The sequence below is a fragment of the Callorhinus ursinus genome, unplaced genomic scaffold, assembly GCF_003265705.2.
Source record: "Callorhinus ursinus isolate GAN/ISIS: 27379988/994484 unplaced genomic scaffold, GSC_fseal_2.0 scaffold37, whole genome shotgun sequence".
Lineage (NCBI taxonomy): Eukaryota > Metazoa > Chordata > Mammalia > Carnivora > Otariidae > Callorhinus > Callorhinus ursinus.
Genome location: NW_027397099.1, coordinates 6,894,642 through 6,922,514, shown reverse-complemented (window position 1 = coordinate 6,922,514; position 27,873 = coordinate 6,894,642). Strand labels below are relative to the sequence as shown.

At 36.4% G+C, this 27,873-nt stretch overlaps 1 protein-coding gene across 10 annotated transcripts in view; it reads right to left on the bottom strand.

Annotated features, from left to right (window-relative positions):
- The window catches only part of TERB1 (telomere repeat binding bouquet formation protein 1), a 46,551-nt gene extending 19,025 nt beyond the window's left edge, over positions 1 to 27,526 (bottom strand). For 3 of the 10 annotated variants that reach the window (XM_025889039.2, XM_073879998.1, XM_073879997.1), the window contains exons 1-13: positions 27,010 to 27,157; positions 26,519 to 26,598; positions 23,838 to 23,900; positions 14,771 to 14,881; positions 14,455 to 14,583; positions 11,930 to 12,061; positions 11,155 to 11,215; positions 10,945 to 11,060; positions 10,725 to 10,847; positions 5,124 to 5,276; positions 4,358 to 4,489; positions 3,024 to 3,149; positions 1,497 to 1,654 (exon numbers count right to left, since the gene is read on the bottom strand). In XM_025889039.2, coding sequence (XP_025744824.1) covers positions 1,497 to 1,654; positions 3,024 to 3,149; positions 4,358 to 4,489; positions 5,124 to 5,276; positions 10,725 to 10,847; positions 10,945 to 11,060; positions 11,155 to 11,215; positions 11,930 to 12,061; positions 14,455 to 14,583; positions 14,771 to 14,881; positions 23,838 to 23,868 — 1,272 coding nt within the window. In that variant the 5' untranslated portion in view covers positions 23,869 to 23,900; positions 26,519 to 26,598; positions 27,010 to 27,157. The other 7 variants (XM_073879991.1, XM_073879990.1, XM_073879992.1 and 4 more) reach the window with 7 other exon arrangements.
- Between the last annotated feature and the right edge of the window lie 347 nt (positions 27,527 to 27,873).

The following is a 27,873-nucleotide window of genomic DNA, read 5'->3' as shown; positions in this document are numbered from 1 at the left end:
CAAAGAAGATTGTGCATGGCTGGGAATGGGGGATGCAGGGAAATAGCTAAAGGGTACAGAATTTCTTTCTGAGGTGATGAAAATATTCTAAAATTGACTATAGTTGCACATATCTGTAAATACACTAAACACTACTGAATTGCATACTTAAAATGGGCAAACTGTATGGTATATGAATTACATCTCAATAAAGCTTTTTTAAAAGGAATGAAATACTGATATAAACATGCATAAGCCTTGCAAACATTATGCTAAATGAAAGAAGTCAGTCACAAAAGCCCACATATTTTATGATTCTTTATATAAGAAGTCTAGAATAGGCAAATATATAGAGACAGAAAATAGTTTAGTAGTTGCCTAGGATGGGGAAGTGGGGAGAATGGATGGGGGAAATAGGAAGGCTGACTGCTAAAATGTATGGGATTTCTTTTGGGGTTGATAAAAATATTCTAAGATTGATTGTGCTAATGGTTGCACAATTCTGTGAGTATACTAAAAACCAATGAAATATATACTTTAAACAGGTCAATTGAATCAAATGTGATTTACATCTCAGTAAAGCTGTTACACACACACACACACACACACAGGTAGCAGGATGTTTATTCTAGAGTTGTCTACACTGGTGACAGATTGAATATAATCTGAATGTGCCTCAACAAAAGACTAGTTAAATAAATTTATGATCATCTATAATAATGAATATTACTCATTTAAAAGAATGAAATTACTATACTATTATACTAAGTTGAGCACTATGCTTTTATTTTTATAAATGCATGCACAGGGGTGCCTGGGTGGCTCAGTCAGTTGAGCATCCAACTCTTGACCTCAGCTCAGGTCTTGATCTCAGGGTCATGAGTTCAAGCTCCATGTTGGGCTCCACAGTGGGCTTGGAGCCTACTTAAAAAATAAATAAAAATGCATGCACATACAAAGACATAAAGTGTACATTCACAGAAAAAATACTGAAATGTGCATATACACATACATATACATATATGTAAAGAGAGGGATTATTATTTCCCCATCCTTTTTCTAACTCTTATTATACAAACGTTAGATCTCTATTTTCCATGTCTCTTATTTTTTTGTCATCATTTCCACCTTTTAAATTTTTTTTTTCCTATGTTCAAAGATGGTTTCTCAAGTATCAATTGATTAAATTTGAAACCATTAAAATCTGGGGCACCTGGGTGGCTCAGTCGGTTAAGCATAAGACTTGATTTTAGTTCAGGTCATGATCTCCTGGGTAAGGGGACTGAGCCCTGTGTCAGGCTCCAAGCTCAATGGGGAGTCTGCTTGAGATTCTCCCTCTCCCTCTGCCCCTCCCCCCACTCACAAGCTCACTCTCTTTCTCTCACTAGAATAAATCTTTTTCAAAAAATATTAAAATATAAAAAATAACTTAGCAAGAAAAATCTTTTACCCTCCAACCTCTATTGTAGAAAAATACTTGAAAAAAGTTCTATATTCCTTGAAACAAAAAAGCCAACCTCATTTCTTTCTCTTTCAAGCTGTTCTATTCTGTGTAGAATTTCCTTTGCCTTCTTCCAGTACTCTTCAAGGTTCTTCTCTCTCATATTTACGTCTTTTAATTGTTCTTCATTTTCATCAAAAGAGTATTCTCCTAGACTTAGAGATAATTTCTCAGCTTTGTAATATGGGAAAAAATAGTGAATTTATCCATTACTAGAACTGGTTTTTTTTACAGTTTAAATATAATTTTAACACTTTAAATAAGAAATACCTCATACCCCACACCCTCTTCTCTAAATTTTGCCCATGCAGACTATCTTAAATGTCTAGGTGGTACTGAAAATAAATGGAAAGCAAGTACTTGGCAGAAGCCCAAGCTCCAGTCATAAGTTAGACTTTACTCATCAGAGGAGTAGAGGAGAAAGAACATCATGAAAATACATTATGCCAGGTACATAAACATCCCCAAGTATGTAGATACCAGTTTTAGGTTTTTGTTTTGTTTTTTTTTAACCGTTTTCATAACACAGTTCCTTCCTTTAATCTTTTAAGTTTTATTTTTACATATTTCAGCAGCAATTCTTCTTCCACAAAGACCAATTCAATGGCCATCATTTCTTCCATGAATGCTCCCTCCTATCACAGGGTCTTTGTGCCTCACTGTTGCTTATGGCTGACCGAGTTAACACTATACATTCAGATCTCAGCTCAAGAATCACTTCCTCCGACAAATAATACACTATATGTTTAAAAAAAAAAGATAGTAGGAGGGGAAAATGAAGGGGGGGAAATCGGAGGGGGAGACGAACCATGAGAGACTATGGACTCTGAGAAACAAACTGAGGGTTCTAGAGGGGAGGGGGGTGGGGGGATGGGTTAGCCTGGTGATGGGTATTAAACAGGGCACATATTGAATGGAGCACTGGGTGTTATATGCAAATAATGAATCATGGAACCCTACATCAAAAAAAAAAAAAAAAGAAAAAAAATGTCCAATGGAAAAAAGAGGAAAAAAAAAAAAGAATCACTTCCTCCAAAGCCTTTTCTGCTCCAAGTCTAGGTCACAGTCTTTTGTTATATGCTAAGATCTATGCTCCATCCATTCCTAACCCTTCAGTTAATATTTAACAATTCATTCATTTTTGAGATTATTCAAGGACTATTTATCTAGTTAAACGAAGCTCTAGGGTGCAGACGCTATCTCTAAAACCTAGCACAGTGCCTGGCAAATGATAGGCGCTCGAACATTCTTTTAAATAAATAAACAAATGCACTTTATAATTTAACCATAAGTCACCTGTAGGCCTCAAATTTAAGTCCTACAACTAAACTGTCCAAATTGCATAAAATAAGTGAATTATCTATACTGTTGCCCTCTTCCAGATAGGTTGAAATGCTGAAATACTCTTGCTGTCATGTCCAAATTATATACTCTGCTTTTCAAAATAAGAAGCACCTGGGAACTTAAAGGGTTTGGCTCATTAAAGCAGATATAAATTCTCCTTCATAAACTTTGGTATTTTTTTAAGTAACAATAAACTTACTAATCTTTTTGCAATTGTGAAGCACAAAAGTGGCAGCTTTGTTCAGTTCCTCATTCTGCGATTCAGTTAAGGCTTGTATCATGAGTGGAAGCCCATTGTTTTTAAAAAGATCATACTGATTTTCCTCTGGAAAACATATCAAAAATGAAAGTAGAAAATAGTTATAGTTATTTTTTCATAAACTATCTGCATAAGGTCATAATTCTTCTTTGTGATCATTATGAACATAGTTTAAATCTTTAGAATAAAAAAGTTTCAAAAGTATTTCCCATTTAGGAAATAATCTTCTGACATAAAATACCTGTCTCATAAGTGATGATCTCTGAAATACAGCCACAGAGTAGTCATACCTCATTAAGAGTAAAAAAACAGCCCTCACCTAGTTTAAAAAAAGGTATCGTTGAAAATAAAAAAGGTATAGTTGTCAGATTAAACCTCAATAAAAAATAAAAATAAAAAATTTAAAAGGTAGAATAAATCCAGAGCACCTGGGTGACTCAGTTAAGCGTCCAACTCTTGATTTGGGATCAGGTCATGATCTCAGGGTTGTGAAATGGAGCCCCACAGTGGGGAGCCTGCTTAAGACTCTCTCTCTCCCTCTCCCTTTCCTCCCCCTCTAAAAAAACAAACAAACAAAATGGAGATAGGAGGAGGGAACACAAGGAGGAATCTATTCCAATTACATTGGTGAAAGATGTTGAGGGGCTGAGGGCCTAAACTGGAACTGGGCAGAAAGGGATAAGGAGGGTTACGGATGAAGGAGGATGAGGAGCAAAATGACTGGTTTGGGGCCTGAATGACTTAAAGAAAGGCAATACTTTCAAGCCTCTCATATGAAAATAAGGAGAAAACCAAAAGTGGATTTCCACTCCACTGTTTTAATAAGCACACTAAATAAATTCAATACTAGGGGAGCCTGGGTGGCTCAGTTGGTTGAGTGTCTGCCTTCAGCTCAGGTCATGATCCCAGGGTCCTGGGATCGAGCCCCGCATTGGGCTCCCTGCTCTACGGGAAGCCTGCTTCTCCCTCTCCCACTCCCCCTGCTTGTGTTCCCTCTCTCGCTGTGTCTCTCCCTGTCAAGTAAATAAATAAAATCTTTAAAAATAAATAAATAAAAATAAAATGAAATGAGAACTCTTGGGGCACCTGGGTGGCTCAGGTCATGATCTCAGGGTCCTGGGATCAAGCCCCACATCGGGCTCCCTGCTCCACAGGAAGCCTGCTTCTCCCTCTCCCTCTCCCCCTGCTTGTGTTCCCTCTCTCGTTGTGTCTCTGTCAAATAAATAAATTAAATCTTTAAAAAAATAAAATAATAAAATAAATTCAATACTAACCACAATCCTCTGTGCAATGACCAAGAGTAAGTATAATGCTAAATTTTTCTCCTGAATCCAGACTTTCATGAAGCAGTAATGTCAGAAGTTTTGAAACAATCTGATACTTGGATAGTATTATTCCAAAAGTCGCTATTAGTATAAAATAGGGGAAAAAAAGTAAAAATTTAAAACTTGAAACTATACATATGCTATTTTTCAGATCTTATCCTGGGAGAACAATAGCATATCAATATAATAGCTAATATTCATATCTCATACATATGTGTATGTATGTGTGAATATAAATAAATGTATTGTAATAAGATAATGGCTTATAGAGCCCTCATTAATCCCTGCTTATGGCTGGGTGAGTCAGACCTCATACTTATCAGAAAGAGGCATACCTTAATTCTTCATATAATTTTTAAAAATCTCTAAGTTGGGTTTTCCATTGCTTATGTTTCCAAGATGTCCCTTCATTTCTCATCTAAAGCTTTTCATTTAATACTGTTTTTTCAGTGAAACAAAGGTTTAGAAATGACAGAATCTTATCTTGTTCTATCAGAAGACTTAAAGTCAGAAGACCTCAATTTGAATCCTTAGGGAAATTATAATCTCCACATGAAAATAAGGAGTTGGACCAGATAATTTTTAAGATCCCCTCCCGCTTGTGAGACACTGAAAGTCCAATCTATGTTTGTGATCAATCTATCATTTCAACACTCACCATGCTGAATTCAAACAAAACTCAATTGCAGAAAAATTACTAAGCATGTTCACTCACGATTATCAGCAATACACGCATCCACTGTCTTTGTCACCACCACCGCAAGCTTAGCACTGGAAAGAGTCTTGTGTGAATCTGATTCCAGTTGCACAAGAACTTGAGACAATACATCCAGTCCACCCACAGATATAAAGTATTTCTGAACATATGCTTAAGGAATAAAGTAGCAAAACTATTAATACCTCAAATAAGACAAGTGTATGGTTCCATTCAATTAATTTGCACTAAATATGACATTCACATGACTTTTTCAAATACTAAAAATCCCAAAATTAAAGAATGAAAAATCCAATCTTTACCTGTGCATACATATAATCATAAAATGGGTCATTTCCTTAGGTAAGAAACGAACTTTTACATAGAACAACTACATATACAGTACAGTGTTTCCTGTTAGATACGTTTTTTGTTTCATTTAGCAAGAACTGGTATATTTGGCAAGAATGACATTAGTAAACTCGAAGTCTTTCAATAGAGTTATGAAGAATAGATTCATTCATTTAGCTTGGTATTGCAATTAGCAAGCTGCCTATTTTCTGAATTCCAACATAACTCATTCCTTAGATTGCTTGAATCTTCAAAGGGCAAAGTAATTATTCCAAAGGAACACATATTTTTGCCATCTTATTTAAACCTAATTCTTTTACTTCTTAGAACATAAAATTATAACATATTATTGAGAGACATAACAACTATTCCAAAAAAATACTCAGTGAAAAATACATTTTTTAAAAAAGTTTGAAGTGTCTTGTTCCACTGTTGAAAAGGATTCTGATGGGAAAGTATCCCATGGGTCTGTGCATTCAATAGTCTTCACAGCCCCTATACAAGCAGTGGGTTTATAACAAATGGATACATGGGTTAGTGATTGTAATTCTGCCACAAATCTTCTTTCCAGTCTACCCTAGTATCGCAAATTGAACCAAGATTATTTTTTTTAAGATTTACTTATTTGAGAAAAAGCGAGAGACAGCACAAGTGGGATGAGGGACAGAGGGAGAAGCAGGCTCTCCACTGAGTAGGGAGCCTGATGCAGGACTTGATCCAGGGACTCCAGGATCATGACCTGAGCTGAAGGCAGGCACTTAACCAACTGAGCCACCCAGGCGCCCTGAGCAAAGATGATTTAAATGAAAAAATTACTTTTTATACTGTTTGATAAAACACAAAGATCTTAATCTAAAGAAAAAAAAACCCATCAAGTTCGGGGACACCTGGGTGGCGTGGTAGGTTAAGCTTCCGACTACTGGTTTCAGCTCAGGTCATGATCTCAGGGCTGTGAGAGCAAGCCCTGTGTCAGGCTCCAGGCTCAGTGCAGAGTCAGCTTGGGATTCTCTCTCCTCCTCCTCTGCCCCTCCTGCTCATATTCTCTCTCTTTCAAGTAAATAAACATTTAAAAAATATGTATTGGGGTGCCTGGGTGGCTCAGTCATTAAGCTTCTGCCTTCGGCTCAGGTCATGATCCCAGGGTCCTGGGATCGAGCTCCGCATTGGGCTCCCTGCTCCATCAAAAGCCTGCCTCTCCCTCTTCTGCTCCCTCTGCTTGTGTTCCCTCTCTAGCTGTCTCTCTCTGTGTGTCAAATAAATAAATAAAATCTTTTTAAAAATAAATAAATAAATAATATGTATTAAAAAAACCATCAGGTTCAGAATTTTCTCCGTCTGGGAAAGGAGCTGTTAGGAAATGTTACTGAAGGATAAGCAACCATTTTCAATATTATGGAGACTCCAAAACAGGTTTCTTTTCTGCAAAGTATTTTCATTAAAAAACAAAACAAAACAAAAACCTCTTGAAAAAGAAATAATTTTAAATGTTTAGATAAAAATGGCACTGTTACCACATTTTCTAGTAATAGCCTATGTAATAAAAATTCAGGCTTATAAGCACAAGAACATCCTAGTCTACACTTGTACACTGAATATTTCAAATTTTATCTAATCTCTTATTTCATACGAGTTTACTAAGAGTAATGAGGTCCTAAAATTATTACTATTTCAAGTTGACTTTTAGAGAAAAAGGAAATGTCAAAGCGTCATGGAAAGAGAATTTTGGAATTATAGAGATATGTTCCTTTGCATGTGAAACATAACTATTTGCTTTAAATACGTGAATATAGGTACACACCAACAATGTGTGAGAAAGTTCTAGTTGCTCCACATCCTCATCAACGTTTAATATTACTAGCCTTTCTGCTTTTAGGTATGGTGTGTGTAGAGGTATCCCTGGGGTTTTAGTTTGGATTTCTCTGATGACCAATGATTTTGAGCATCTTTTAAAAAACTTTTTCGATGCTTATTTACAATTTAATATTTGTACCTTCTTTGGTGAAGTATTTGTCCAAATCTTTCCCATTTTTTTAATCATTAGGTTGTTTTTTGTCCTACCAATTTGTAGGAGTTCTCTATATATTTTGGGTACAAGTTCTTTGTCAGATGTACATTTCACAAGTATTTTCTTCCAGCCTATGGTTTTCCGTTTCATTTTAACATGGTCTTGTGAAGAGTTAAAGGTTTCAATTTCACTGAAGTCCAATTTCTCACTTTTTCCTTAGTGGCTCATACTTGTGTCCTAAGAAATCTTTGTCTTCTCCCAAATTATGAAGATTTGCTCCTATGTTTTTGTCTAGAATTTTACAGTTTTAGTTCTTACACTTAGGTCTGTGGATCACTTCAGGTTAATTTTTATAAACAGTATAAAATTAGGGTTGAGATTCATATTATGTGTACAGATATCCACTCTTTCCAGAAGCATTTTTTGAAAAGACAAATTCCCACATGGAATTATTATGGCACCTTTTTAGAAAACCAGCGACTATATATGTGTGGGTCTATTTCTGGGTTCTCTATTTTGTTCCATTGATCTAGTATGTCTACACTTAAACTAATGCCACACTTTCTTGATTACTGTATGATAAGTACTGAAATCAAGTAATATAAATCCCATAATTTTGACCTTTTTCAAAAGTTTTGACTATCCTGGCCCCTTTCCATTTCCATGTAAATTTAGAATCAGCCTGTCAATTTCTACAGCAATGCCTGCTGGTATTTTGATGGGGAATGCCTTGAATCAAGAGATGAATTTGCGAAGTGACATTCTAATAATATTGAGTCTTACAATCCATGAGTGTAATATATCACCCATTAATTTAGGTTTTCTTTATCTCAGCAATGTTTCATAGTTTTCAGCATATAGACATTGCACATATTTCATTAAATATATCCCTAAGTAGTTTTTTGATATGATTATAAATGATAGTTTAAGTTCCCGATTGCTTGGTGCTACTACATAGAAATACAGTTGATTTCTGTATATGACCCTGTATCCTGCAACCTTGCCAAAATCATTTATTCATTCCTGTAGCTTTATTGGAGATTCTTCAATCATGTCACGTATTAATAAATACTGTATTTTCTTTTCCTTTTCAATCTCTATGCCTTTTATTTTCTTGTCTTATTTCACTGGCCTGAACACCCAGTAAAATGTTAAAGCATTGAGAGAGGCCATCCTTGTTTTTTTCCAATCTTGGGGTTGGTGGAGGGTACATTAAGTCTTTCATCATTGAATATGTTAGCTGTGTTTTGTAGAGGCCCTCTATCCCATTGAGAAGTTCTATCTATTTCTAGTTTACCAAAAGCTTTTGTCACAAATATATGTTGAACTATGTGAAAAGCTTTCCTTGTATCCTTTTAGATTGTATAGTTTTTCTTTTCTGTCACAACCTGTGAATATGGTGAATTTTCCAATGTTCAACCAATCTTGCATTCCTAGGATAAATGTCACTTGGTCATAATATATTATCCTTTCTGGATATTGCTGGATTTGATTTGTTAATATTTTTTAAAATTTTAATAACTTTTTAAAAATTTCTTTAAGTAAGCTCTGCACCCAACATGGGGCTGGAACTCATTACCCCAAGATCAAGAGCCACATGCTCTACAGACTGAGCCAGCCAGGAACCCCTTATTTGTTAATGTTTTGTTAAGGATGTTTGCATCTATATTTATAAAGGATATTGATGTACAGTATTCTTGTAAGGTCTTTTTCAAGTTTTAGTATGGGAGTAATGCTGATCTAAAATGTATGGGGAAAGGGGCGCCTGGCTGGCTCAGACAGTAGAGCATGCGACTCTTGTTCTTGAGTTGTGAGTTCCAGCCCCATGTTGGGCATGAAGATTACTTAAATAAAATAATAATAAAATAAAATAAAATAAAAACATCAAAATGCGTTGGGAAGTGTTTCTTCCACTTCCATTTCCTGGCAATTTATGTAGAATTTATTTTCCTTAAATGTTTGGCATAATTCACCAGTGAACCCATCAGGGCCTGGAAATTCCTGTTTTAGGTTTTCAACTACAAATTCAATTTCTTTAATATATATAATAATATTCAGATTATCTATTACTTCTGAGAGAGCTTTGGTGGTTGGTGCCTTTCAAAGAATTTATCCAATTCATGTAAGTTGTCAAATTTAGTGGCATAAAGTTGTTTTGATTATTCCTTTATTATCCTTTTAATATTTGTTAGGATCTAGAGTGATGTCACTTCTTATTCCTGATATTAGTAATTTGGGCCCTCTCTTTTTATTTTGTGGTTAGTCTGGCTAAAGGATCCATTTCATTGATCTTTTTAAAGAACTAGCTCTGGTTTCATTGATTTTTCCCTATTCTGTTATTTTTCTATTGCACTGATTTCTTATCTTCTCTTTATTATTTCCTTCTTTACTCTGAGTTTAACTTGATTTATTTTCTAGTTTCTTTGGTGGAAACTAATATAATTGATTGAGAGCTTTCTTCTTTCCTTATACAAACTGTAGTGCTATAAATTTCCCTCCAAACACTGCTTTTGGAATGTTTTTGCAGCAACCCAGCTTTTATTTTTTATTCATTCATTTATTTATTTTTAGCAACCCAGTTTTTTAATGTTGTGCTTTCACTATCATTCAGTTAAAAACATTTCTAATTTCTTCATGACTTACTTTTTTTTTTAAAGATTGTATTTATTTATCTGACAGAGAGATATAGCGAGAGAGGGAACACAAACAGGGGGAGTGGGAGAAGGAGAAGCAGGCTTCCCGCGGAGCAGGGAGCCCGATGTGGGGCTTGAATCCAGGACCCTAGGATCATGACCTGAGCCGAAGGCAGACGTTTAATGCCTGAGCCACCCAGGCGCCCCATGACTTACTCTTTTACTCATGGGTTTGTAGGGTTTTTTTTTTTTAGTCTCTTTTTTAGCACTAATTTTCAGATATTTGGTACTTTTCTAGATGTTTTATTTTTATTCATTTCTAATTTAATTATGTGTGATCAGAGAATATACTGTGTGGGGCTTTAGTTTTGCTATCTAGTTGCTCTGTTTTGTGAGGGTATCGGGAGAGATTCAAAACTATGCTGCTACCTCCATCTTTCCTATTATCTTCCTAACAATGTCTCCTTTCAAGATTTTCCTATCTGTAATAGTCTAAATGCAACCAAAACGACCCAACTTACTGTAATAAAATTATTTAATTAATTCAATTAACTCCATAATTAACTCATTAGGTTTTTGTTATGCTTTGAACTATGTTTCTTCAAGTAAAACTAGAGAATAATGAATACTTACTGTTATTTGCAAGAGTGAGTCCAATAAATGAGCAAACAGGGCGAATTATCTCAGGTTTGATACAATTTATTAGCCAGTCATTGGCATGTGGAAAAAGTGAACAGCAAAGCATTTGATTTTCATCTGAAAGGAGACAAAGTCAATCATGTTTTAATATATTTGGAAAATATCAGTTCATTTGTTTTATTTTATTTTTATATTTAAATATTTGAGATATTACCATTTTGAGGATTGTTGACACAGACACACAAAGTACTACACACTGAAGACCATAACTGATAGCTCTGGAATGCATTTTTATCCGACAAATTCAACTCATATTTTGAAAGAACAGTCCTATTTGGTTAAAAAAAAAAGGAAGAAGCAAATTAAAACAAATGTGTTAAAGTCTTAAATAATGAATAAAAACAAAAAATTTGTATTTTCTTACCTGAACAACTGTGTCAGAACTGTAATACAACCTGTTTCTCTTACAAGTGTTTGTCCAGTCCCTTAAAAAAACAGACATATAATATACAAATAGGACTTCTGTTTATAAATAATTTTGCAGAAATGAAAAACATTTAAGTAGTATTTTTAATAAATAACTTGTAATCACTTTAAAGTATTGCAATAGATAAAAATCTGTAATCGGGGTTATACACTACCTATGCTCAGAAAAAGACAGCATTCAAATTTCCTCCAAAACTGAAATAATTTTAGCTAAGAGCTACATGAAATTTAAGGCTATTGTTAGCTGATATAATAAACACTGTAACTAAATGGCTAATTCAGTGGAAAATCAACCAAACTAATCATCAAATGCCTCTTTTGCTTTTAAAGCTGCTCCTTTTCAATGTTATTTAAATAACACAAATCACTTTACTATTTCTTATAATTAATAAATATCAAACAATTAAATATATGTGATTCTCTTTTCTTTAAAGCTAGTAGTTCTCAGAAGTTAGTAAGATTTTTTAAAAAGACACTGATATAGGGGTGCCTGGGTGGCTCAGTCAGTTAAGTGTCCAACTCTTGATCTCAGCTCAGGTCTTGATCTCAGGATTGTGAGTTCAAGCCCTGTGCTGGGCTCCACGCTAGACGTAGAGTCTACTTAAAAAAAAAAAAAAAAAGACACTAATATAAAGACTAGAATAAAAAGAACAAAGACTATTTCAATTTATTATTTTTTTAAATGTTTCTACACCACGAAAGAATGTACTTACTATTATTTGAAACTAGAACCAAAATAACATAGACAGACATTCTTTTCAAATTTGTGTTTGAATCATCATTAGATAGGAACCAAGTTAAGTCTTCAAATAATTCTGAAGTGCACAAAGTCTGCTGACAGTAAACTGAAAAACAAAAATAAAATTTCAATTTCTATGCATTAGCCTAAGTCTTAAAATATGCTGAATAAAATATAAAGTTGCCAAACAGATGGTTCTCAACCAGATCTCATTTCATTGACATTTATTAGTCATGCAACAAAATTTCTGAAAAATTGCTATGTGCTTACTCAATTAGCAGACCAAAAAAGCAGTACCTTAATCAGAAGTACTTGACTGAGGCTCTAAAACATGCACAAAATCTCCTAGAATTTCTAATAAATACCTAACTAGGGATGCCTGGGTGGCTCAGTCGGTTAAGTATCTGCCTTCGGCTCAGGTCATGATCCCGGGGTCCTGGGATCAAGTCCCACATTGGGATCCTTGCTCAGTGGGGAGCCTACTTCTCCCTCTGCCTGCCACTCTCCCTGCTTGTGCTTGATCGCTCTCTCTCTTGCTCTCTCTCTCTGGCAAATAAATAAAATCTTAAAAAAAAAAACAAAACCCCAAACCTAACTAAACAAAAAAATATGAAAAAAAATTTAAGAGGATGAGTAAGTAACAAAACATAGCAAGAGAAAAAAAATTTTTTTAAAGATTTTATTTAAGGGCGCCTCGCTGGCTCAGTCGTTAAGCGTCTGCCTTCGGCTCAGGTCATGATCCCAGGGTCCTGGGATCGAGCCCCGCATCGGGCTCCCTGCTCGGCAGGGAGCCTGCTTCTCCCTCTCCCACTCCCCCTGCTTGTGTTCCCTCTCTCGCTTGTGTTCCCTCTTGTGTTCCCTCTCTCCCTCTCTCTCTCTCCCACTCCCCTCTCTTGTGTTCGTCTCTCTCTGTCAAATAAATAAATAAAATCTTTAAAAAAAAAATAAAAATAATAATAATTTGAACACAGAGATGTAATTTGTATTTTATCCAGTATTTAGGACAAGCTATTAGACTTTCCCTCAAAGCAAAGGACTGTGTCTCATTTATCCCAATGACTAGCACACAGCTTGGTTCCTACCAAATGATGAAGAAATATTTATGGATAAAAATTTAAGAGGCATCTGGGTGGCTCAATTGGCTAAGCTATTTGACTTTTGATCTCAGCTCAGGTCTTGATCTCAGAGTCAAGTTCAAGCCCCACATTAAAAAAAAAAATGAAAATTTAAAAATAGAAAGTTGTTTGACAAACCAGTACTTTAGATTCAACTTCATTTCGGGTATAATACAGGAACAGTTTTTACCAACATGAATTTCTATACCCAGAGTATATTTATCTATATACAAGATGCTGTAGGTTATCTTTGTTTTTTGACTCAACTACCTAGTTATATAGAGAATGAACGTAACAGAAAAACCAGAGATAGACCCACCACATATGCAAATTCATGAAGCACTAATAGCATCTCAAATCAACATGAAAAAGATCTTTTTAATAAGAAGTGTTAGAATAGCTGGATTGCCACATAAAAAAAGATGAAACTGGAGCATATATCATGCCATACCCCAGGATATTCAAAAGGAATTCAAAAAGGAAAATGTAAACATAAAAAATAAAACCATACTAGGACCAAAAGTCAATGTGGGTGGATTCCCCTAGAATCTTAGAGTACGGAAAACTTTCCTATGACTCAAAATCCAGAAGCAAAAAGAAGAAAGAATGATGAATTTTATTTTTGTAAAAATAAACTTTTGCATGACAAAAAAAAGATAAGCACAATAGAAGACAAAGTGAAACAAATGTTTCCGACTAACAGGAAGAAAAATTGTGAAAGATTTTGAAATGATTACTGAATGTCCCATCTAGCACACCCTTCTAGATTATCTGTGTCTTTCACTGTCTTTGGGCTATTTTACATCTCTGTAAATTGCAGAAAACCGATAGTAATCCAAGTCATACTTTAAAAATATATATATATTTATTTATTTTTAGAGTGCACGCACATGAGCACATGAGCAGGAGGCGCAGAGGAAGAGGGAGAGAGAATCTCACACAGAGCCCCACGCAAGGCTCAGTCTCACAACCCTGAGATCACAACCTGAGCCGAAACCAAGAGTCAAACGCTTAACCAACTGCACCACCCAGGTGCCCTAGGTTACCCTTGATCATAGAAATACAAAACATTTTGGCCAGCAGAACACAATTGATTGTTGCCCCGCAGATACTGACCAGTTATATGCCTACATACAAATCTATTTTAGTATTCCATAACGCCTAAGTTTTTTTTGTCATTGCCTTTCAAACAGTTGTCATATTTTACTGGTTCTTTCATTAGTTAACAAGTGGCATACATGAATTTAAACAAATAAATAAAATAACTAGATAAAACTATTCAGACATGTAAAAAAGGAACTTAATTCTAAAATTACTTTTTAGTAGTTTGTTAAAATATAGCACAGTGCTTGAAGGATAATGAAAAAAAGTTTTCATATATTACCATTTTGTTCTGCAACAGCTCCTAATGTGTATAAGGCTGCTTCTTTTACCATGCTATGTTCACTTGACTTTGCAAGATTTTTTACAAACATCAAACCACCAATTTCCCTAAAATAAACACCTGCATTACCTATAGGGTGTACAGAAAAACAAAACATAAATGATATTAAGAATCTTTTAAGGAGAAAATAAATCACATGAACTTAGTAACAAAGCATATAGAGTAACTGAGTCAAAGAGAAAGAACTATGCATATTTCATATATCACAATACTAAAGAACTAGAATCACAGATAAAAATTCAGTATTATGTCTTACTATTTTGTTGACAAATTGAATGAATAGTGACCAAAGCTTCCTTTTGTGAGAAAGGGTTGTCCATTTGATACTTCAGGCACTCCAATAATAAGTTCAGGTCAGTCTTCATTTCTGAAGAACAAAAATTTCTTCTTTTTTTAAACCAAATGTTTCTTTTCAAAAACTAACCATTTAAATTTCACGTTCTAAATGTATCTTTGTAATGTTTGTTTTTAAAATAACAAGTATATATATTCCTTTTATAATCTATCAAACAGTAAAGATATATAAAAGAAAGACATTCCTTAAATAAAAGAACTTGAAATGAAATTCTTACAACTATTAGATTTTCCCCTTGCATGAAATGGAATACAAAATTCAAATATTATTTTCTTTAAATAAATCTACACTGGTTTAAACATCTGCCATTTAGAAATGAACTGAATGAAAATGAAAATACAACACTTGTGGGATGCTACCAAAACAGTATTTGGGAGGAAATTTACAATACTAAATGCTTATATTATAAAAAAAGAAAGTTCTTGGGGCGCCTGGGTGGCTCAGTCGGTTAAGCATCTGCCTTCCGCTCAGATCATGATCCCAGGGTCCTGGGATGGAGTCCCAAATCAGGCTCCCTGCTCGGTGGGGAGCCTGTTTCTTCCTCTCCCTCTGCTGCTCCCCCCTGCTTGTGTTTTCTCTCTCTCTGTCAAATAAATAAATAAAATCTTTAAAAAAAAAAGATCTCGAATTAATGACCTCAGCTTCCATCTTAAGAAACTATAAATAAAGTAAATTAAACCCAAAGTAAGTAGAAGGAAGGAAATAAAGATCAAAGCTAAAAATCAATGAGATTGAAAGCAGAAAAACATTAGAACTGGTTCTTTGAGAAGATCAATAAAACTGATAAATCTCTAGACAAACTGATGAGGAAAAAGGAGCAAAGACACAAGTTACCAATACCAGAATGAGAGATGGCATCATCATAGATTCTATATTCAAAAGATAAATAATAGTTATGCATAACTTCTTATCTATAGATTCAATGACTTAGGTGAAATGGACAAATTGCTTGAAAGACACAAATTAGGGGTACCTGGCTGGCTCAGTCAGTAAAGCATGCAACTCTTGATCTTGGGATTGTAAATTCGAGCCCCACATTGGGTGTAGATATTACTTAAAAAAATAAAATCATTAAGAGAGACACAAATTGGGCACCTGGGTGGCTCAGTTGGTTAAGCCTCTACCTTTGGCTCAGGTCATGATCCTAGGGTCCTGGGACAGAGCCCCATATGGATCTCCCTGCTCAGCGAGGAGTCTGCTTTTCCTTCTGCCCCTGCCCATCTCCTGCTTCCTGCGGATGCGCAGGCACGCTCTCTCTCTCTCTCTCTTTCAAATAAAATCTTAAAAAAAAAAAGAAAGAATCAAAGACACAAATTATCTAAACTCACCCAAGAAGAAATCAGATAACCTAAATATTCCTATATCTATGAAAGAAATTGAAATCACACTTTAAAAACCTTTTGTAAAGAAAACTCCAGGTTCAGATAGCTTCATTTGTAAACTTCCAAATGCTTAAGGAAGAAGTAATACCAATTCTACACAAACTTTTCTAAAAGTTTGGAGAAAAGGAATACTTCCAAACTTATTCTATGAGGCCAGCATTACCCTAATACCAAAACCAAAGCCATTAGAAAGAAAAAAAAGACAACTATAGACCAATATCCCACATGAATATACATGTAAAAAGTCTAAATAATTTTAGCAAACTGAATCTAAAAACATATTAAAATAACAATACATTATGACCAAGTGGGTTTATCCTAAAATTCAGGGTTGGCTTAAGATATGAAAAATCAATTGATGTAATATGACAAACTAACGTGGAAAATCATATGGTTATCTCAATAGATGCAGAAAAAGCATTTGATAAAATTCAACATTCATTTCTGATAAAAAAAAAAAGTTCAACAAACTTGGACTAGAAGAAAACCTCCTCAATTTAAAAAAGTGTATCTACAAAAAAAGGCCCTACAGTAAACACAATACTTAACAGAGAAAGACTGAATTCTTTCTCCCTGAGATCAGGAACAAGACAGAGATGTTTAACATTGTACTGGGGAGTCTAGCCAATGTCATTCTATTTAACATTCCATTTAACATTGTACTGGAGAGCTTAGCCAGTGCCATCAGGTGAGAAAAAGAAACAAAAGGCATTCAAATTAGGAAGGAAGTAATAAAACTATCTACCTTCATGTATAACATGACCTTCTATACAGATAATCTGATGGAATCTACAAAAGAGCTACTGAGTATAGTAAGGTTTCAGTATATCCATTTAACATACAGAAATCAATTACATTTCTATATATACCAGCAATAAGTAATTGAAAATTGAAATTGAAAAATAATGCCATTTATGGGGAGCCTAGGTGGCTCAGTCAGTTGAGCATCCAACTCTTGATCTCAGCTCAGGTCATGACCTCACCAGTCATGAGTTAGAGCCTTGCACTAGGCTATGCCTTGGGCATGGGGCCAACTTTATTTTATTTTATTTAAGATTTTATTTACTATTTTTTTGACAGGGAGAGCCAGAGAGAGAGAGGAAACACAAGTAAGGGGAGTGGGAGAGTGAGAACAGGCTTCTGCGGAGCAGGGCGCCTGATGTGTGGCTCAATCCCAGGAACCTGGGATCATGACCTGAGCCGAAGGCAGATGCTTAACGACTGAGCCACCCAGGCGCCCCTGGAGCCAACTTTATTTTTTTATTTTTTATTTTTTTTAAAGATTTTATTTATTTATTTGACAGAAAGAGACACAGCGAGAGAGGGAACACAAGCAGGGGGAGTGGGAGAGGGAGAAGCAGGCTTCCCACGGAGCAGAGAGCCTGATGCGGGGCTTGATCCCAGAACCCTGGGATCATGACCTGAGCCGAAGGCAGACGTTTAACGACTGAGCCACCCAGGCGTCCCTGGAGCCAACTTAAAAAAAAACAACAATGCTGCTTATAATAGTATCAAAAATATGAAATACTTAGGGATAAATCTGACAAAAGATGTGAACAACATGTCTACTAAAACTTAAAAAATACTGTGGAGACATATTAAAGAAGACTGAAATAAAGGGAGTAAAACACCTCTTTCATGGGTTGGAGGACTAAATATTGTTAAAATGTCGATTTTCTTAACTTGATCTATGAATGCAATGTAACCCCAACAGGCTTATTTTTTTACAACGGCAATGCAGAGAAGAAAGGATAGTCTTTCCAACAAATGGTACTGTAACAACTAGATAACCACATTAAAAAACGTAACAAACCAAACTCGAATCAAACCATATACAAAAATTAACTCAAAAGGGATTGCAGACATAATGTAAAATTGGAACTATAAAACTTTTAAGAGGTAACACAGGAAAAAATCTTTGCCATCTTGGTTTAGGTGAAAATTTCGTAGACACAATGTAAATAGCACAATCTGTAGAAAAATAAGGAATAAACTGTATTTCATCAAGATTTAAAACTTCATTTTCTTTTTTTTTAAGATTTTATTTATTTATTTGAGAGAGAGCGAGCACAAGCAAGGGGAGGGGCAGAGGGAGAGGGAGAAGCAGGTTCTCCCCTGAGCAGGAAGCCTGACACAGGGCTCGATCCCAGGACCCTGAGATCATGACCTGAGCCAAAGGCAGATACTTAACCGACTGAGCCAACCAAGCACCCCTCAGCAGTTTCATAAATTGTTAAATATATACCTACCATTTGATCCAGCCATTCCACTCCTAAGAATTTATCCAAAAGAAAAGCAGGTATGTGTCCATACAAAGACTTATACACAAATGTTCATGGCAGCATTATGTGTAATAGCCAAAAACTGAAAACAACTGAAATGTCCATCAACAGATGAATGGAAAATAAATTGTGGTATGACCATACATTATGGCCTAGTATAACAATAAAAAGGAGTTAACTATTGATATATGCAACAACATGGAGGAATCTCAAAATAATTAAACTGAAAGAAACCACAAAAAAAGAATATATACTGTATTACTCCATGTATTGGAAAAAAAATGTAAACTATAGTAAGAAAAGGCAGATCAGTGGTTGCTTGGGGGAAAGGGGTCCAGGAAAGGACAAAAAGAGGTATTAAAAGGGTGCATGAGATATATCCCCTATCCTGATTGTGCTACTGTTTGCATATACATATGTGTGTGTCAAAACTTATGAAAATATAAACTTGAAATATTTATTTGCAACTAAAAATGAAAGACAGTCATTTTCCTATAAAACTTTTCACTACAGCCTTTTAACAATTTCATCTCTTGGTTTTAAATAAAATTGTATGCAGATTTTGACATAATGTTTGAATTAAATTTAAAGTTCTCAAAGATATAGGATGAAGAAAGAACATAAAAATAGAGAGGAACACATTAAAAGAGACTTAGATCTATTATCAATCAATATTTAGTCTTCCTCTTAAAAGAAATTCAACTGACAATTTGGTTCAATAAAATTACTCATGACTCAACTTGTTAGTAAAAAACCATAGTACAAAGGTTATTATTACATTATCTTGAAGCAACAGCAAACATTTATTGATCATTTTCTACATTAATAGAGACTGTAAGAAGGTTAGTTTGACTGTATGGATAGCAATAAGCCACTCATCAACAACAAGCCAAAGAGGATTTTTGATGGGGCATGGTGATTTTCAATTCTAGGCACAACTGCAGAAAACAAGAAACTTCTTTATGTATTCCTCTATTCCCTCCTGTACCCCCTCTCCTACTTTGATATTTTCTATTATAATCCCTCCCTTCCCAGACAAAGCACCTAATAACATCTACAACTCAGTTTTATCTTCTCCAGCCTACACAACCTAGTTCCTTCAGTCATTCCTGAAGAAAATAAAACAAAAACTCAAGTATATACAATACAAAAGCACAAATTATAAAAGAAAATTGGATAAATTGGACCTAAAAATTGAAATTTTTTGAGCTTCAAAAGATATCAAGAATGTGAAAAGACAACTCACAGAAGGGAAGAATAGATCTACAAATCAGATATCTGATAAGGGGCTTGTGTTCAGAAATTATGAAGAACTCTTAAAACTCAATAATAAAAAGATAACCCAAGTAAAAAGCATGTAGACATTTCTCCAAGAAAGATACACAAATGGTCAGTTAGACTATGAAAAGACACTCAACATCATTAGTCATTAAGAAAATGCAAACCAAAACCACAATTAAATACCACTTCACAGGGGCGCCTGTTGGTTAAGCAACTGCCTTCAGCTCAGGTCATGATCCTGGAGTCCTAGGATCCAGTCAGCATCAGGATCCCTGCTCAGCAGGGAGTCTGCTTCTCCCCCTGACCCTCCCCCCGCTCTCATTCTTTCTCTCTCACATAAATAAATAAATAAATAAAATCTTAAATAAAAATAGTTAAAAAAACACCACTTCAAATCCACTAGGATGGCTATAATCAAAAAGACAGATTATGACAAGCATTTACCAAGAATTTGAAGAAAATGGAATCCTTATACATTGCTGTAGGAACATAAAATGGTACAGCCACTTTGACGAAAAGTCTAGCAATTCCTCAAAAGGTTAAATATAAATTTACCAAACTCAATAATTCTACTACTAGATATATACCCAAGAGAAATGAAAACGTCACACAAAAACTTGTACATGAATGTTCACAGCAACATTACTCAACTGCCAAACAGTGGAAATCCAAATTTCCATCACCTCTTGAATGCATAAACAAAATAAGATATATCCATTCAATGGAATATTATTCGGCAACAAAAAGGAATGAAGATACTGATAAAACTTGATTAATACTTGATAATACTATGCTAAGTGAAAGAAGCCAGCCACAAAAGCCCATATACTGTATGATTCAATTTATATGCCCAGAATAGGCAAGTCTAGAGACAGAAAATAGATTAGCAGTTGCCTACAGTTGGGGGGCGGGGTGCTGTGACTGCTAAAGAGTACAGGATTGCTTTGGGGGTGATAAAAAGGCACTAAAATTGATTGTGATGATGGTTGTACAACACTGTGAATATATTAAAAAAAACTAAATTATATACTTTAAATGGTTGAATTGTGTGGTACGTCAATTATATTTTAATAAAGCTATTCTATATACAAAAATCAAATTACTGGGGGCACCTGGGTGGCTCAGTTGTTAAGTGTCTGCCTTCGGCTCAGGTCATGATCCCAGGGTCCTGGGATCGAGCCCTGCATCCGGCTCCCTGCTTGGCGGGAAGACTGCTTCTCCCTCTCCCACTCCCCCTGCTTGTGTTCCTTCTTTCGCTATCTCTCTCTCTGTCAAATAAATAAATAAAATCTTAAAAAAAAATCAAATTACTGGTATGCTTTGCAGGTGTCCAAATGACCAAAGTGACCCCAATCTCAGTTCTTTTGGGTGACAGATATGGATACTGGGAAAGAGACAGTCTCTCTTTTCTAAATCTCAAACTGTACATAAATTTGGCTACTAACTTCCAAGGCCAAACTTTGGAACCCTGTCATTAGTCAGAACAGATCTATCAGTAATATTTTCAAATCTATCATTTTACTTTTGGAATATTATCCCTAATTCTTTCCACTGTCTTACTTTCTTATTCTTATATTTACTCCTTGACCCCTAAGATCTCTATAATCCCTTTACTCCTCCTGCACTGAGGCTTCTAGTTTCATTTCCTTCCCTATTCCTCCTAGATCCCATGATTCATCACCTCAACCATTATCTTGCTAAGATTACTTTGACCCCTGTCCTTCTACTAAACATGTCCTATAATTGTAACCATGACTCAAAAACACTTTCCTTTCTCTGCTCCTTCAGCCCAAATTTGGGCATTGCTAAAAGAAAAAAAAAATCAAGCAATTATGCCATTACAAATATTTGGTATGCATTCCAAGTTATAACCCCCAAATCTATTCAGCAATCCCATCCAAGGTCAGCTCTATCTCTCACACCCTTCTGCTTCCTCTGCCATTTTCCACAGTGGCTATTCCAAATCTTCAGCTATCTTTAAATCTCCAACCCCTGTCCCACATCTCCTTCTCTTCCACTTTGTTTTATTTTATATTTTTTTATAATTTTATTTATTTGAGAGAGAGAGAAAGAGCACGAGCAGGGAGGAGAGACGGGGGGTTGGCACAGACAGAGAGGGAACACAAGCAGGGGGGATGGGGGAGGGAGAAGGAGGCTCCCAGCTAAGCAGGGAGCCCGATGCGGGACTCGATCCCAGAGCCCTGGGATCACAACCAGAGCTGAAGGCAGATGCTTAACCAACTGAGCCACCCAGAAGACCCTCTTCCACTTTGTTTTAATTGGGTTTCCCCAGAAGTAGACCAAGAGACAAAGATTTGAGTGTTAAGTACTTTTTTGAGAAAGTGACACAGGACAGGAAGGCAGACAGAAGCAAGTTATTATTAAGGTAACTGGAGCTTCACTCCACAAGGGAACTCTGGGAGCCAGGGTGGAGCCACATGTCTCAAGAGATATCCCCACCAAAGGGTGAAGAGTATTTGTCCATCAACTCCAATGAGTCATTTGTTCAGGGCTGCTCCCAGGGAAAGGGCCATTAATTATCTGGCATCTCTGGCTTGCTTTGCTCTCTGGGCAAAAGCAGGTTACAAATGCCAAGATAAATCCTCAAAGACACAGATGTTAGGCCTCACAGAATTCCCCACTTTCCACAACACAGGATTCCTACAAAATATTTACAGCCACACTCATTCTTATCTCTTCCTCTACAATATCAGAACAGGTATCTAGCACCCTTCCTGTTCGTAGTTAATCCATTCACCTGTGTTGTGGGACCCTATAGTGACTACAATTAGTATACTTTGGTGGGGTTTTTTCCTGCCCAGAATGATTTCCCTCCTTTTTGTGCTTTTTTTGGAGAACTCTTCCTCACAACTCTGAGTTTCCCAGTGGTATGAACTGATATATTTCCTTTCTTGCTTGTACTAGTTTGACTTGATTTCTCTCACATGCAACTCAAATGGCACAATTATAGGCCCATGACTTCCTTAAAAATCCATTCATTTAACAAATATTTATTGCCTGTCTACTATGCATCCACTCTGTACCAGATGGGGATTCTGATTCCAAGGAACTCAAAATCTGGTGATGGAGACGGAGAAAGATGTGAATAATTCCCATAGTGTAAAAAAGGTTCTGAGAGGGGCATCTACAATTATCCCTCCTCTCTTTTCAGTTCTCTTCAACCTCTCCCTCTTCAGAATCTCCATTCCCTTTTCATATATTCTCTTGTCTCTACTCCCTTTCAAGGCTCCCTTAACATTACAGTCTCCCTCTACCTATTGCCATATATCTTCAGTCAAGCTTTTAAGAAGAGTTAGGTATTCATACTGTTTCCAGATCCTTATTTCCCACCCAAAAGTCAATATACTGCAACCTGGCTGAAATGTATTAAATTTACTGTTAATAAAACAAATGATCTCCTAGATAGAAAATTGAATGATAATTCAGTCATCATCTGTGTACATTTGACACTGATGAGCTCAAGCAATCTTTCTCATGAAGTATTCTCCTAAGGCTGATTTCCAAAATTCCACATTCCTAAACTTCCATTCACCTTTCTGAAATGTTTTTCTCAGTCTTTGAGAGCCCTCTTCCTCAGCCAAACCCTTACGTGGTGTGCATTAAGGAACGCTATTTCCCATCCTTTTTTTTTTTTTTTTTAATATTTCCTCTCTGGTGAATCTCCTCCATGCCCATGGATATAATTTCTATCTTTCTAAGGACAACTCTGAAATCTGTACCTCCATGTATATTTTGGTGGTGGTTCTCTCAGGTTCCCACTGTTCTTATATATATCTCTATTAAATCAGCTATTATGCGGTATTCTAATTATCAGCATGCCTTTACCCATTAGAATGTCAGTGTCCTGAAGTCAGTGTGACAGGCAGGATGGATGCACAATAAATACGTATGTAAATTGCTGAATAATTCTCTCATTTCCTGGATCCTGTCAGATAATCTGCAGTATATCCCACTAATAGATTATAAAATTAATTCCAGATAAATAATCCATTAATTTCTCACCTTGTATCTTCTTTGTGTCCTCACTTTCCATACTCGTCTGTATTCTTTTTCCTTATATTTCATCTATAAGATAAAGGTATTCTCTCAATTTAAATCAATGTTTGAGAATTCCAGAATTATAAATGCAAAGGGGTAGGGAAAAATAGTTTTCCTGAAGCCAGAGAGCAAGGACTGAATCTATAACTTATTGAATATGTGATAAAGGTTATACTTAAGTTCTCTGAGGCTCAGTTTCCTCATCTGCAAAATAGGAAATTCCTACTTTATAAAGTTGTTACAAGGATTAAATTGAAAAACATAAACACACGTGGCATCCTTAAGTACTACAGGCATTCAACACATTTTATTAAATAAACATAAAAATGGTTGATTAACTGAATCTAACTGATCCTCTTCTGGTACTCCTCCCTTATTTTCTCTCCTGTAAATTTTCATCCCATCATTTCTGATTGGTCACCCCTCCATGAATCAGAAATTTAACACACACACACACACACACACACACACACACACACACACACAAGAACTCCATTTCTCTACACAAGCTAAGTTTAATATTAAAATATTTTTTCTAACAACCCATTTTTTTCAACATAGTATTCTACTATTAAGCTAAAATCTTTGTTTATATATCACTTGTTAGAAGAATTTTTAAAATAACCAGCAACCCTGATATGGCATCTCATATGCTAAACTGATTTTTTAGAAAAATCTCTGAGAGTCCGATTAACTTCTTAGAGTCATCAGGACTCACAGAACTCTAGAATTCTTATTTACTCCAACACTATCAGGTTAAAGGGAGATAGCTACTTATCCTTTCTATTTTTTTCTCATCCTCAGAATGGAAATAAAATTCCCAAACAAAAAAATAATAAATGTGAGAATCTTTTATAAGGTAATATATAAATATACACCAGTTTTGCCATTTTTTTAACCTAGATATTCCATAATGATGTAATGTATGGTGATTAACATAACATTTAAAAAAAAAACCTAAATAAAAAAAAGAATGGTTAGGTACATTATGGTACACTCACAGGATACTGTTACAAGAATACTGATGTTTGCTTGAAATGTTTAATAACAAGGCAAAATGCTTATGCTACAATTAATCTAAAAGAACAAAACTCAAAACTTTTATCTACAGCACGACCCCAATTTTGTAGAGGCAAACATAAAATAAAACTACATAGAAAACAACAACATATTAACACTTGTCTTTAGCTGGTGGTTCTATGGTGTCTTATCCCACTTTTTTCTATTTTTCACAATTTTTATAATAATAAAAGCTTCTAACATTCAAGTCCTATCATAGGCAAGTTTGTGTTCTGTAAACCTTATAAATATTACCTTTTTAGTTTTTACAACAATCCTAAGAGGGAGCTATTGGGATGAATTCTGATGAGGAGAGGGTAAATAATTTGCCCAAGTTCAAACAGAGAGTATGTGCCAGAGCTGGAATGGGCACCAAGAAAATCTGAGGCCAACCCCCACACTCTTATCCTCTATTATACGGTCTCCCATATGTAAACATGCATTACCTTTGAAAAAATGGGTTAGGATTTGGAAAAGGAAGACTAAATTAAAAAAAAAACATAAAAACGGACTACTATACCATATGTGGAAATTTTTGCTTTGTGAAGGAATGTAAGGACTATTTCCTTAGTTTTAGTCAGAATTATTCTGCTTTAAATATGATTTTATTTTTAAAAAGGAACATAACTTTAAAATCTAAACATCTTGAAACTGAAACTGACAAAATATACTACCTTCTATTCCCCTTTGTCTTTCCTATACTTTTTTCAAATAAATGGTCACTTTGCACACAAAAAATAGAGTTTTCCAACTACCTTGTAGCATTAATACAAGTCATCTATTTACTAGCTAAATGCTTTAGAAACATCCACAGCAAAGGACAGACTAGAACTTTCAAGGAATTGATAATTATATAATTACATTTTAAATTACATAGTCTCTTCCCCAACACCAAAGTATCTGTTCAATAAAGCAGACAGTGTTTTCAGTAATTTAGTGAAGATGCAAACTGTAATGAACAAGATTTCAAAATTATCTGCTGTGTTCTCACAGAGGGGAGAAATGATTTTTCCAGGTAACAGGAAGAAACCATCCCACTTACAGGTTTAATTTAATCTACTCCCCAAAACAGTGCTGTTAAATTCAAATTTAAGCAAGAAAACTAGCTGAAAATTACTCTTTCCGTAGGCCTAGAAATTGTTAACATGAAAAGCTTTTTTGAAATGTAAATATTACCCCCAAAATATCAGAACGATAAATGGCATCTTCCTGTATAAGGCTGGCAGGCTGAAAAATCCCACCATTAATTGCCATCACTAAGGACAGCGGATACCCAGCTTGGACTCATACATTGTGGAAATTTTCCTTACAGTAGGAGAAGCGAGGGAGAAAGGGCCAATATGCAAATAAATTAGCTTTTACAATAGTTTAAATAGATTGAGAAATAACAGATGCAGAAAAGCGAGGGTACCACGAGTGAGTTCACACTACATTTACATTCCCAGACTCAGGAGATCGAAGCAGCTGTTTCACATTCATCCTCATCACCTCTTCCCAGTTGGCACAGGCGGGCGATGCCCGATCTTTCCAAGGAGGGAAGTCTACCTCCACCCTGTGTGCCTCATTAACACCAAGACCTGGCTCACCTAAAGAGCCGGGAGATCTCCTTTTGAAGGGCAGAGGTCTTTCCCAGGCCCTCTCGTCTTAGGCCAGGGCTCTCCAACTCCTGCCAAGGACGGGATGCTGGTTAAAGGCGCGAGTCCCGGCCCTTCACGGGGGATTCACCAGCAATGGTGCGCCCCTCAAGGGCTGCAGCCCACGTGGCCCGGCCCACGGTCTGAGAAAGGGCCTCACCACTGGTTCCCGCCCCTCCCATAACCGGAATCACCCATTCTCAAGTACAATCAGGGTCGGAAACTGCCGGGCTCCAGACGCCCGACTACATGGTACGTGACAATTCTCTTTCTGCCACCAGCTGCTGTGGGGACCGCAGCCGGGGTCTGCTGCCTCCTCAGGGAGGCCCGTTCCCGCCAGCTCAATCCACTCCCTCACGTCAGGGGGTTGGGAAGGGAAGAGCCGGGCGTCCCGCATCCCAGCCGCTGTGAGGGCAGACCCGGGCCTACCGGCGGCAGCCCACCTTCCACAGGAGGCCACAGCCCGGTTCCCGGGCGGGACCCGGGCAGGATCCGAACGCGCAGGGGGCAGAGGCCGTGACCTTTACCCTCAAGTCGCAGCGCGCTGCGATTCCGCCCTTTCTCCCTCTCCGCCAGCCTACAACGACGCCAGACTCGGGTTTCCCGCCCAACGGGTCGGGCCCACTTCCGTGGGGCGGGACTTCCGGCCGCGCCTACCCGGTCTCTCTCCGCGGACCGCCGCTCCCCGATGTTACCCAGGCGGGTTCCGGGTATGAAGAGGGTGGATGCAGTGTCATTGAGTGGTGGAAAGTCACAATGTGAACGGGAAATCCTCTGATCTCATCGCCCCCAGTTTTTAGGGCTTTGCTCAGAGGGGCGTTGGCAGCAAGGAGTCAAGAGAGCAGGCTCCGGGACGATGAGGCTGGTTCTGGGACAGTGGCTGCACGGCACAACATGGGTTAAGAGGCCATCCGAGCACCAAGCCTGGCCTCATTCCTCTCTCCCAAGCTTCCCGTCCTTTCTAATAAAACTATACATCTGAAATATTTGTCTTTTCAAATAGTGATGGTCCTAAGATGTCCATAGCTAAAATCTATGCATGGCTTAAATTCATTGCTTAAGACCGTAAGAAAAGAGCCTATTTTAAACTGTTTTTAATGAAACACAAGAGTTGTTTTTTTTTTAAGATTTTATTTTTAAGTAATCTCTATACCTAAGGTGGGGCTTGAACCTACAATCCACAGATCAAGAGTCACATGCTTTACGGACTGAGCCAGCCAGGCACCCCACAAGGGATTTTTATAAGTAACTTGGAATTAGCAAACGAGAAATAATGAACTCAATTAAAAATGGATAGCTTTTATTCT